Below are 13,621 nucleotides of genomic sequence, written 5' to 3'. Positions count from 1 at the left end.
AGTGAGATGGTTGTGTTTAATATTGCAGAGTCTAGAAGCTTACGTTCAAGAAACACCAGCAATAACAAGTTGTTACATAGCCATAGTTTGGAATAAGTAGAAGAGGCATACTCCTTGAATGTAAAAGTGGCCGTACACATTAGCCTAAGGATGACCAGCTGATTACATTGAATTATATCAGGGAAAAAGGATTGGGCATATTGAATTTCTACATGTCCAGTCCGTTGTTGTCTTTAAAGGGATTTTCCCATGAACTATATATTAATCTATCACTAAAAATGAAATATTTTTGCAGATATCAACCATCTTAGCGGTAATGGTCTTTTGTCTTGATAAGTAGTCAGTGGATACGAACATGAATGCAGGAACTTTCTATGGTCTAGCACTTGTAAGAAATCCAACCATGATGTCCTTATTGTAGCTGGGTTATCAGGCAGGTGCATTACATGTATGAGAAGATACCCCGACCACAATAAGGAAATCATCGTGGGGGTTTTGACAAGTCCCAGACCATAGAAAGTTTCTGCATTCACGGTCATATCTATTGACAACTGATCAAGACAAAAGACTGTCAGCACTAAGTTGGTTAGAAAAAAATCCTTTAAACTCTGCAAGTTTGAGAAATTATTGATTTATAATCACTTACAAATTTAGACATGGTTATGTTCATGGAAAAACCCCATTAAGGGAGATAAGCCACCACCTCGGGTATCTGACAGCGGCTTACTCCCCTCTCCTAATGCAGAACACATGCAAGCAAGTATGAACTGACTGTATATCTGTATGGGGAGGGGCGGGGGTATGGGGAACTATGAAATGTACACGGTCACCTTAAGGTAGATCTGGGTATTAGAGGCACAATAATAACATGGTATTCATATGACATTGGCAGACACGGATTCTGAAGGGTAACCCTACACTTGACCTGTTTGCCATAAGCTACTGCTAGAATTGGACACGTACACTGGATATAGTCCTTAGTCAGGACAAGATCGAGTCTGTGATTAGATAAATGTTCTTTGTATTGAGGTTAGCTGAAACTAGGATGGAAAGTTGTCAGTGCATATATTAGAGCTATCCCTTATATAACACTCATTACTTACTTACACAAGCAGCAACCACAACTGAAATATGATTCATGCCATGATACCATAGCCTACATATTCATGGCCAAGTGGAGGTGTAAATATATACTGTGGAGTGCATTTGTATTAGAAATAGATAAGATGCTGTAAGGGAATTGGGTATATTGTGTGGAACTTACCCAACTGCATTATACATTGAAACATATTAGAAATCTGCAGTAGAAATTATTCCCTGGTGTAAACCTATTAGTAACTCGATGCATTGTGGGTGCTGACCATATTGGAATGGCCAATGTACCCCCTCCATTCAATGGATAATAGAGAATTCAGACAGGGTTTTCTTATAGGCATATGGTGTCCAAGGTGGAAGGGCATCCTTACAAATGAATACATTAAATATGATACTGATTTGTGCACTGATAGATTATAGTGATTTGAAAGCAAATTGTGGACATCAGGAAGGGTCAGCTGAAGGCTGCAAAGGATGCCTGGTGTTTTGAGGAAAGCTCCACGGGGTGCTGATTTGTGTGAATAAAGAAGAGTGAAAAGTGAATAAAGATTTTTAAAGCATTACATGACTTAAAGGGGTATTCCAGTTAAAGCAAGTTATATCTTGCTGATTGGTGGAGGTCACAAAACTGGGACCCCCACCAATCTCAAGAAGTGGGGTATCTTGCACCGCAGCGTTTCTGGAGTGCCTGGTCATACGGGGTGTGCCGCTCCAGTAATTTAATTGGCTGGAGATAGTCAAATGCTTAGGGTAAGTTTACACAGAGTTTTTGGTCAGAATTTTGAGGCCGTATTCGCTTCAAAATCCTGACCAAAAAGACGTCTCTCATTGAAATCAATGGGAGCCGCCCAGGAGCTTTTTCCAGGAGGCGGCAAAAGCTCCAGGAAAAAGAAGCGAGGTGCTTATTCTTCAGGCCATTTTGCCTCGCGATTCGGTTTGCAGACACTCCCTCCTCCAGACTAGGCCCATTCATTGGGCCTAATCTGAAGCGGAGTGCGCGGCTGGATGCCTGTGCAGTGCACCAGCTTTCAGTCACAGCTACCAGCTTTTGGATCGGAACCTGAGGCGGCCTCTGCCTCAGATTCCGGTCCAAAAAACCCCTGTGAACTTACCCTTTACTTGGCCATCTACAGTGGTCCCCACTGAAATGAATGGAGTGATGTGTGCTGTGAAACCACACACTCTGGAAATGGGGTGTAAAACGCCCTGGTATTCAAAATCAGTGAGGGTCCAAGTGGTGGGACACCAACTGATCAACACGTTACCCCCTATTGTATGTTCTAATTGGAATTCCCTTTTAAAGTGTGGCCTACTTGACAGCTGAGGTCTAATTTCTAAAGCCTTGTTCAAACTTGAACATGGAAAGCACGGACCGCACATGGACCCATTGTTTTCAACTGATTTGTCAGGCATCTGTATTTTTCACTGGACTATTTTTGTCCATTTTGCAGACACGTCCATTAAAGTCTTTAGAGTTCATGAATGTCCTCCATGTATGGCCTCTTTCTCACTGAACCAATGCCTTAAAAATAGTTTTTAAAAATGATTGCTGTTTTTCATAGATGGAAAAAAAGGATCAACCATGATCTAAACAATAGACATCTCCTAAACATGGACCTATACAGACTCACAATTTGGATGCCAAATAGTCAGTGGTTTTGTTGAATAAGGTTTAAGGCTCCTACTGTGAACAGTCAGTTTTTGAAGATGATGTTTAAGAAAAAATGTTTGTAATATTTTGTGTGACAAGACCCAAAATATGATGCCTAGATGTCTGGGCCAGAGCACCTCCAAAATGGCGGACAGGCCTGGTAAGATCATCCTAGTATGCAGTGGTTAATACCTACTAAATGTGGTCCAAGGAAGGACAACCAGTACAATAGGGTCATGGGCGTCCAAGTCTCAGTGATGCATTTAGGGAGTGAAGGGTAGCCTGTCTGGTGGGATCTCACAGAGGAACTACTGCAGTTAGCATTTTCATGTTGGCTATGATAGAAAGGTGTCAGTGTCGAGGGCATTGCTAAATGAGGCGCAGAGGTAGCCGTCACCACCAGACCCTGAGAGGGCCCCCTTACCCATAAAATATACCACTATTCTAAATGGCACGAGGTAGGCACCCATTGCAGCTTTTGCCCAGGATCTACAAGTTACGCCTCGGCACAGTACATGGCAGCTTGGTCTACTGACCTTTGTCATAGTCCATCAGATCCTGAGGCCCTTTGCACACCACGGACCCATTCTTCACGGATCTAACATGCATGAAATACAGGCGTCAGTCCATTTTTGGCCTTACCCACATGACTGTGTGATGGTTGATTTTTGAGCCATTTTAAAACCCATGAAAGTCTATGGTTGTATCCATATGTCTTTTGGTTTTTTTTGGCCTGATGCACCATAAAAAAAGCATGAGAGTATAACACAAGATAATACACGCTATTCATTTCTCCTATCAGTGGTTTCAGTGTTATGGCAGATAGGGTGTTTGCCCTCCAGCGCCACAACACATTACCATATGGAAATGATTCTGCAATTCTTGAAAATGAAATAAGGCCTGGTGTAAATGATGATATAAATAGCAGGAGAATATTGTCACCTTAACTGCGCACAAACACACTTATTATATGTGATAAAACTGAAGGTTGGCTGGAGTAAGATAAGCTCTCAATACTGAGAGGAGATCCGGACAGGCAGCAGGTCTATTCACCCCATGACGGCTGATCTATATTCTTAGTGTTACAAATCCGACGTAATGAAATTCTATTTGATCTCTCTTCATACAGCCGGTCACCCCCTCCAAACCCCCAGTTGTCGCAGATTGGGCATCCGGTGTCTCCCCTAAACCAGACCCAAAAACAATCAGCAAGCACGTGCAAAGGATGGTAGATGTAAGTAGAATCTCGTGTGTCTGACATGACTGCAGCCTTTACCATCGAAATGTTCTTAGATCTGTGTAGTTTGATATAACAAGTTTTTTTTTTTTCTAGTCTGTATTTAAAAACTATGATCTGGACCAGGATGGCTATATATCTCAGGAGGAATTCGAAAAGATTGCTGCCAGCTTTCCCTTTTCTTTCTGCATCATGGATAAGGACAGGTAAGGAACCCTGAGGGAGTTGTGAAGGATTAGAAAATAGTGGCCTTTTTTTTCCTGGAAGTCTTAGGGTAAGTTCACACGGAGTTTTTTGGTCAGAATTTTGAGGCCGTAATCAATCAAAATCCTGACCAAAAAAGTCGGCTCCTATTGAAATCATTGGAAGCTGCTCAGGAGCTTTTTCCGAGAGCCGTTTCTTCCCCTCGCGATTTGGCCTGAAGACACACCCTCCTCCGCACTAGGACCATTCATTGGGCCTAATCCGGAGCAGAGTGCGCGGCTGGCTTTAAGTCACAGCGACCCGTCTTTTTGACCGGAACCTGAGGCGGCCTCCGCTTCAGATTCTGGTCCAAAAAACTCAGTCTGAACTTACCCTTATCCATGGGTTGGTATTGCAGCTTAGCTAGATTTACTTGGACAATGTGAAAATGTAATACTTTAATAGTCTATGGGCAAAAATCTAATTTAAAGATGTCCTCTGGAATGTTATATACCACTGGAAAGCTGAACGTGCGCTGAATTCAGCGCATGGTCAGCTGTGACTGTATGCGCTTGGGTGCCAGAGATATTGGTGACGTTGGTTTTGGCACCGTTATCCCTTCACTGTCAGAAAGATTGGCCTTACTACTCAATGTCATTGCTGGGCAGTAAGGAAGGCCCCCCGACAGTGCCAGGCTATTCCAGAGTACTCTCTGAGGCGGCGTTCCTCACAGCTCAGTGACGGCTTTGTGACAGTGGAGGGATATCAATGCCGAAACTAATGAAACTAAAAGTAAAATCTTTCTAGTGGTTTACAATACCGCTGGTGCCAGTGGACATGAAAGGTCTTTATTAATAGGATAATTAAAATACAGACATTCCCTCTATGGTGGTTTCAAAACTTTTTATGGGAGAGAGGTTCAGTCTTTGTGCGGCAAAGCCAGGAGCACCCAATTGCGATGATGGGGCATCTAAAGTAACCCAGAAGCAGAACAATATCATTCTTTCTCTATGAGATTGCCAAAGAAAAGCCAATAGCAGATCTCCAGCAATTTCGTAAGTGGTGACTTGGGCTTCAGTATGGAATTGTCCATAGATCCCTATGGTTCTATCCAATGTCCTTATGTGAGCAAGAACTGCTCCACCCTAAGACGGAAGACTCCAAGATGGCAACTGAAGTCAAACTGAAGTTGCTTTCATCCAATCTATATCCTCCTCACACGTATTGATGGAAGTCAGGTCCTCCAAGATCTTAACCTGGGCCTTCTACAGGAATAAGGGGATTCTTGTGTAACTCCACTGAACAATATGATGGTGATATTCACTGTTGTCATGGTATATGATCCTAGGTATTCATCCTGCTATTGTATGTCATCTCTTTCTCAATAGGGAGGGTCAGATAAGCAGACAAGAAATCACAGCATATTTCATGCGAGCCAGCTCAATATGTTCAAAACTTGGCTTGGGTTTCTTACACAACTTCCAGGAGACAACCTACCTCCGCCCAACGTTTTGTGACAACTGTGCTGGATTTGTAAGTATTTCATTTTCACCATTAACTGGCACGTACAAGGTCAATACTAAAACCTGCCAACCTTTAGGTCTACTCCATAAATAGTATAGTTATGTTAATACATTCTATTAATGCAATCATTTCTTGGGATTCTTGGAAGTTGCCCAATACTGTTGGGTGTGTCTTACTATTATTGGAATACGGTAAATGAGTGATATTGTAGAATATGATTGATGGCACTAGGTATATTTTAAAGATTTAAAGCAAGGGGAAATGAAGCATCAAATAGTTGAATGGGAGACTATTATCAAAATGGTCACGGATGGCTGAGAACCAGGAGACAGCAGGCCAAGCATACATGCAGCTCTGTCCACGAAAGGAGGAGCTGTCACCTCCAGACATGTCTGTTTCCCCTTGAAATAACAATTCTATAGCATACTTCTGTGGTGTGTAATTCCTCTGTTACTCCTCTGAGAAATGTATGAATAAAGGGTCCCCTTTTGACAAGGGGAATAGTAACATCCAGTCAATGTATATATACATTTCTAGGAAGAATAACAGAGGAATAACACAATGCAAATTTATAAGAAAAAATACTCCAGAATTGTTATTTTAGGACAAATGCAAGTATTTACTAAAACTGACATCACAGAAGAGATGATGGGATCCATCTGAGGTTTAAGGGAGTTATGGGAACCTCATAGTATACTGGTTACAATGAAAGTCCATATAAAATACCTTTGTACAGTCTAAGATGTTGGAATAATATAAGACCAGACATAATAATATTTTCTATATATTTTACAGCTTTGGGGTGTAATTAAACAAGGATATCGCTGCAAAGGTGAATATCAGAAGATATGTATATTATACTTCACATGTACCTGTTGAGCAAATCTATCTATCTATCTACCTGTGTCTGTCTTATCTATCTATCTATCTATCTATCTATCTATCTATCTATCTATCTATCTATCTATCTGCTATCTATCTACCTGTGTCTGTCTTATCTATATGTCTATCTGTGCATGCTGTGCAAAGTTTTAGGCTGGTGTGGGATAAATGCAACAAATTAAGAATTCTTTCAGAAATGGAAGGGTTAATAGTTTATTTTTGTCAATTAACATGATGAAGTGAATGAACTAAAAAGAAATCTAAATCCCATCAGAATTTGGTGTGACTGTCCTTTGCCTTCCATCAGTTCTTCTCGGTACTTGCTGACAGTTTTTGAAGGTACTCGGCAGGGAGGTTGTTCCAGACATCTTGGAGAACTAAGCCCAGATCTTCTGTAGCTATAGGCTTGCTCCAATCCCTCTGTCTCTTCATGTAATCCCAGACAGACTGGATGATGATGAGATCAGGGCTCTGTGGGGGCCGTATCATCACTATCAGGACTCTTTCTCCCAAGGATGGTCACACCAAATATTGATGTTGGTTAGATTTCTCTGTTGTTCATTCACTTTGCACAAGTTACCCTAAAAATCTTCATTATTACCTGTATTTGGCATATACCTTGTCGCATATGTATAGAAATCACATCATACCACAATTGTCTTTGTGGGGAAACAAACAAGGAAGTCTCACCACACCTGCATATACAGGATGGAGTCGGTGCACACCCTGTATACCAGTGTAGACCTGCAGAGAGGTGCAGTTGTATTGTTACAGAGTCTAGGCCTGATGTAAACCTTGTCACTAGTATAATACTTGTTATCCATTGTGTTTGTGCCACAGACTGCGGGATGAACTGCCACAAGCAATGCAAAGAGCTGGTTGTGTTTGAATGTAAGAAAAGGGCAAAGTGCCCCACAGGGGACAGTAGTTTGTCACCGGACTCCGGACAGACTGACATTTCTTTGGCCAGTGGCAAGGGGATGACTAATGGTGAGCATCTGTCCTGCAGAATTACATGTGTCCAAAAAAATATCAATGTGTTAACTGCTTATGTGAAATAAAACATGTACTTGTGGGTCTTCTATAGGGAGGAAAGCTGAATTCTTTTTTGGTTCTTGCATGTTTTCTTCTTTAGGCTGAGGCCCCATGTTGAAGAAACGCAACTTTTTTGTTGTTGCAGTTTTTGAGCCAAAACCAAGAATGACTACAAAAGGAATGGGAAATATATATATATAATTTGAAATATATGAAATATATTATAAATATGAAATTCTTATACTTCTACCTTCTGCTCAATACACTTATAGCTTTGGCTGTGTTTCCGCAACGTGAGCCCTTAGCCTTAAACGTATAATCTGATCTGTAGGCAGCATGTTATAGAGCAGGAGGAGCTGAGCAGTGGGAAAAGATTCAGTATAACTGGTTTATTTATTGCAATCTTTGCCCTTACTATGCTTAGGAGTCCAGTGGGCGGTCCCACTTTGATTGATGCATGCTAATACAAGGAATTAGGATAGGTCAACAATTAGAAGATCAGTAGGGAACCCTGTTGGATCCACAGTTTGGCGCTTCATGAGAACCGCTTCCTTATCACATTTATCAGTCACATGGCCTGTTCACAGTTTAGTCCCATTCAAGTAAATGGGCTGAGCTGTGATAACAAACACAGCCACTAAACCACTAGACAAATGTATGGTATGCTGATCAGTAAGGAAAGGTCATCATTATTCATTCTTTCTGTAGCGCCCACTAGGTTTGACTCTAAAAAGAAATTTCAGCCAAAATTTGCAGATTTTTGGCAGTTTATGAGATTCAGGCGCAAATGTGAACTTGTCCTTAAGGGTTTTCTGGCCCAGGAATGGAAACAAAGGCAGGGCAGTGATGGGGTTAAAATGCAGCCATACAGCTGTGTCCTAGGCCCCAATATCCCAAGGGCAGCGCTCTGTTTCCTGGGCTTCAGCTATGACATATGTCACTCCTCATGTGACCGTTGCAGTCAGTTATTGACCTCGTAAGTGTGGCTGGGTACTTTACCACCCACATGTGAATGCTAACACCAGTGATAGGTGGCGGTAGCCACATGGGGTTGGGGTGAGACCCTCCATTGCTGAACAACCGGAATGGAAGACTGGCATTGGGAAGTTGGGAGGAGTATGGCTTCTATTGTTATTGTAACTACTTTCCTGCCCCCTTAATTGTCACTTCTAGATCAGAAGTCCCTTTAAGTAGGACTGCTAAGTGGATTCCTAGGCATAGAAAGAGCATACAGTACAGTAAAGAGTCTGTAAAACTTCTACTGCTCTATACCATGCTGCCTGCAGATTGACAAGACAAGGAGATGTTCCTAAACACCAAAATATTTCATGGTAACTTTTTTAATTCACTCCTGTTTTTGTCTTGAAAAATGGAAATACTGATCAAATACTGAAGTGTGAATGGAACCTTATAACTATGAGCAGATGGAGATGTGCACCATTTGTGCCAATTTCTTATGCTAGCTATAGGGAATGTCAGTTCATGGGAGGCCAAGTCCCCTCCTATAGCACTCTCCACGTTTCATGAATCCTTGCCCTTTAAAGATTGTCAGGCCGCTTAGAAAGAACCATTTTTTTCTTGTTAATATGGAATATAAAAAAATTGCTACCCAATTTTACTCCAAAACTCAGATTTGGCATAGGTAGAGATCCCAATCTTCTGTTACCACTCCTTGGTCCAACCCCAAAAAAACTCAGCTGTTTTGTTTCTTATGGTTTTTTGTATATATTCCCACAGACTGCTTAGCGGACGAGGACCCCTTTCCTTATACAAATGGGGAAGTAAACGAACATACAGAAATCAGCAAAGACAGAACAATCATGTTGATGGGCAGCTCGGCTCAGAAGATCTCTGTACGGTTGCAACCGGCAGTGAAGCATCGCGCCACACAGACAGATGACTGCCCCGCCAGCCCTTCCTTACAGATCCCCTCCATGCACCGGAGTCGTACACCAGATCCCTCACTTAACCGCAACCCATCTCCCTGTCCCAGTCCAATGTTAATAAGGAAGCGGGCATATGCCAAGTGGGATAATAAAGACTCTGTTCGTAAAGCACGAGAGGAGAGAAGAGGTATTAAACCCACAACCCAAGAACTGGAAAAAGTAAGTGGCATAATATAATATAAAAATGGGTAAAATAGATAAATATCTCCTTAGGTCTGTGATGGCGAACCTATGGCACGGGTGCCAGAGGTGGCACTCAGAGCCCTCTCTGTGGGCAACCATCTGTGGAACAGATTATACTGTGTAGTGGCCACTGTGGAGCAGATTTGGCTGAGTGGGGACTCTTTACTATTTATATCACACAGTATCTGTTTTATAGCAGACATGTGATATTATTACAGGTCATAATAACATTGCACGGTCCTATAAAACAGATCTGTACGATGTAAATAGAGAGCATTAATTGTTCAACATTATACCGAATGCAGTACAAATTGTTTGTATAATTGAAAGCTCTGTAAAGCCCCATTCACACAACCATATTTTGCAGGTCCGTAATTGTCCGCAATTGTGGATCTGCACAGTATTAAAGGGGACCTTTCACCTCCTGGGGCACATGCGATTTTATATACCGCTAGAAAGCCAACAGTACGCTGAACAGTGCTGTGAAGAGTAGAGATGAGCGAGCACTGTTCGGATCAGCCGATCCGAACAGCACGCTCCATAGAAATGAATGGATGCACCTGGTACTTCCGCTTTGACGTCGGCCGGCCGCTTAACCCCCCTTGTGCCGGCTACGTCCATTCATTTCTATGCGAGCGTGCTGTTCGGATCGGCAGATCCGAACAGTACTCGCTCATCTCTAGTGAAGAGCTATCGGTGCCGGTACCGTAGCTCTTCACAGTCAGTAGGGCGTTTCTGACAATCAGTCAGGAACGCCCTTCCTCACAGTAGCATCTATTGCGCTGTACTGTGAGAGCGGTAAGAAACACCCCCCCCCCCTCTCCTCCTGATCCTAGATGGGTACTCGGGGGAGTTCCTCCCCGCTCACACTGTACAGCGCTATAGGCGCTACTGTGAGGAAGGGTGTTCCTGACTGACTGTCAGAAATGCCCTACTGACTGTGAAGAGCTACGGTACCGAAACCGATAGCTCTTCATCAGGGGCACAGAACGGGAAAGCCGATAGTGAGCTGAATTCAGCGCACTGTTGGCTTTCTAGCGGCGTATTACACTGCATGTGCCCCAGAAGGTGAATGGTCCTCTTTAAGGTTAAATTGCCGTGTTGGGACTTTGTGATAATTTAGTGGCTTTTGGGTTGCAGATTGGACACTTATTCTCTAAAAGGTTCACCATCACTGCCTTAGGGTAACAACCAGTATGGTTGCTATTACTGTACCCAGTCTTCCCAGGCAATTGAATGATGACTCAGGACAGATTGTTAGGAAGATATATGAAAGGCTAAGTAAGTGTGTGGATCACGCAGCAGCTATGAGGTCCTTAGTCTATGTCCAGCATGGGATGGAAATGCTGCGGATTTGTGTTGAGAAAATTTTTGCATCCATTTTTTCCAGCCCACTGATCGGTTTTTATCACTGATGCAGATCCCTTCTGATGGACATTACATGTGGACCTACTTACTTAAATTTTTTAAATATTCTGCACCACTTTTGTGGCATAAAGTTGCAAATCTTAGGTTGGCGACTTTTTACTGCCACTTGTGACAAAAATTGTTGCTAATGGTGTTTCTATGCCTCCTTTGCCACTTTAACTGAAAGGGGGTGTAGGTGGAACTGGCACTGATTTCATTGCAACCATATGGCACCACCGTGGGCGTACACCACATCACAAATGAGACTCATCTTCTAGTGGTGGGGGATTATCAAAACTGATATACTAAACGTCATTCTGGATAAAAATCCCCCCCCCCCCCATTGACTTCTATTGTGGCCATCAAAAATGGTACATGACTTATTTTTTGATTCTTGTGTTTGTCTGAAAATCAGACATGTGGTTAACCCTTAATGCGGGGAATTTATTACGTTTGGCGTTTACTATGCCAGTCTTAATAAAATCCCAGACTGGCATAAGGCATGCCTGAATTTTTAAGAGTTTCTGGCCTTAGGCACACTCCCATGTGCTAGGAACTGGCATAGATTTCCTGTGTAACTCATCCCCCCCTTACCCTCTGTCCCGCTCTGCCCATTTTCACAAAAAGTGGCAAATAAGACACAAGATAAACTATGTGGCACATCTTCGGCACAAGTAAAGACAATATACCAAAATTACAACCATCTATATCTTGAGAACTGCAAGACCCTTGTATAGAGGTCCTGAAAATATATTTAGGAAAGGCACCGAATTAGACCAAAGCTGAAAATATTCTTTTTTTTTTCTCCTTTCATAACAGGAGCGATCATATCTGAAGGAGGAAAACACAAGTCTGAGGATCCAGCTTAAAGATGCTCAGCGACGAATTGAAGCCTTGCGAGCAGAACTCAGAAAATACATTCTGGATAGTGAACCTGTAGGGAAGGGATCATAGCCATAGAGAGTGGAAGCCTTCATTGCCACATATTGTATAGTGAATAGCTACACCACTGCCACAGTGGGTGCTGAGGATGCCTGCGGGATCCCTACGGATGGCGGACAGTGTGACAAATCCCTGTGCCTGCTCTTTGTCGGTAGCTTAGCAGGAGATACCTGTATTGTAGTGGTGTACAGAGTTGCAAATGCACAGTATTCACACTGCTTCTGGAAGGGGCAGCTGGAAACCTAATAGTTCTCATTACATGTTATTTAGGAAGTCTCCCCAGCACATTACTATTCATTGTGCGTAGGTTTGGGGGGTGATAACTATGGAGAGTATGTATACAGTGTTTATACTGGTATTCGGACGGAGCCATGTGATGTTCCCATGTATGTTTCGTTCATCCCTGCCCGGGTGGCAGCAGATGGAGAGGGTGGCACCATGCAACACCTGTACAGCAACAATGAACGCACCTCATAAATATGTAGATCTCCGTACAGGCAGTAGAACAAAAGAGAACTGTATTGTATGTTTCAGGCCATTTCGCTCTGACTCTTCTCTGTCAGTAGGTCACATCTGCCGATGGTGTAGGATTTACGAAGCTGAGATTTGGGGGGCTTTTTTTTTTATTTCGGATCAGAGCCCTGCTTTAGCCCGCAGATGCGACATAGAAGAGTGTATATGGAAAAAGTAAACCGTGCCTTTGCAGTAGTTATAGGTCGGACCACCAGAATGAGCTGGGACTTGTAGTTCCCCTCATAAGGTGGGCTTAGATTTCCTTGTAGACAGTTTATAGAAAACTGGCAGATCATACCCAAGCAATAAAATAACAAGCCATAGGTTGCAAATGTAATACATTCCATATTTAACCATTCCACCTACCAGTGGTCCTCTATAGATCTAGATCTCCAAACTGATGTCAGTGTTACCGTTCCTTGTTACTATGTATATAGCAGAGTATAAGATATAGGTATTGTACATGAATAGCCAGAACGGAGACTGACTGCCTGACAGGTAGGAACGTAGGCGCTGGATCCATTGCTGCTACTCTCTCTGTATTAGGTGCAGGTACTTGTGCCAATCGTGGGGCTCCCTCTGCTACAAACCTATGTAAATACTGTACAGGGTCGTTTTTTATTTAATATTGTCAGTGTTCTGTGTATTATTTATATACTGTTGGATTTTCTTTCATTTCTAGATCCAGAATAGCAAACAGGTCATTGTTCTAGTTTCAGGATTTCTGTCATTGTTATTCTGGGCTGGGGAGGAAACTCCAGATGTTGATGTTGTATTAATAAAACAAGAGGAAAAAAAAAGAATAGCGGTTTATGACTATAACTTTGTGTCCTTTATGGGTTCTGCAAATAATAATCTTCTACTATGTCCACATGACAGTGATAGTCAAAGTCGTGTTTATGGCTAATTGACCAATAATCCTAGGTAACAGTCGTCGTCCTAATTAATTAGGCTGAGTGCCAGGCTGTAAGGAAATGACACCAGACACACAATGTTGGTATTAGTTCCTTTCTCAACCAAGAA

The 13,621-nt window shown here is 42.4% G+C and overlaps 1 protein-coding gene across 6 annotated transcripts in view; it reads left to right on the top strand.

The window, feature by feature from the left end:
* The window catches only part of RASGRP1 (RAS guanyl releasing protein 1), a 45,967-nt gene extending 32,585 nt beyond the window's left edge, over positions 1-13,382 (top strand). For all 6 annotated transcript variants that reach the window (XM_075282980.1, XM_075282979.1, XM_075282983.1 and 3 more), the window contains exons 11-17: positions 3,876-3,980; positions 4,080-4,189; positions 5,555-5,699; positions 6,486-6,522; positions 7,413-7,562; positions 9,345-9,712; positions 11,963-13,382. In XM_075282980.1, the coding sequence (XP_075139081.1) occupies positions 3,876-3,980; positions 4,080-4,189; positions 5,555-5,699; positions 6,486-6,522; positions 7,413-7,562; positions 9,345-9,712; positions 11,963-12,097 (1,050 nt within the window). In that variant the 3' untranslated portion in view covers positions 12,098-13,382. The remainder of the gene's footprint in view (positions 1-3,875; positions 3,981-4,079; positions 4,190-5,554; positions 5,700-6,485; positions 6,523-7,412; positions 7,563-9,344; positions 9,713-11,962) is intronic.
* Positions 13,383-13,621: the final 239 nt, after the last annotated feature.

This window comes from Leptodactylus fuscus, chromosome 7, assembly GCF_031893055.1.
Source record: "Leptodactylus fuscus isolate aLepFus1 chromosome 7, aLepFus1.hap2, whole genome shotgun sequence".
NCBI classification, from domain to species: domain Eukaryota; kingdom Metazoa; phylum Chordata; class Amphibia; order Anura; family Leptodactylidae; genus Leptodactylus; species Leptodactylus fuscus.
The sequence above is the reverse complement of the archived record's forward strand: the minus strand, read 5'-3'. Positions and strand labels throughout refer to the sequence as shown.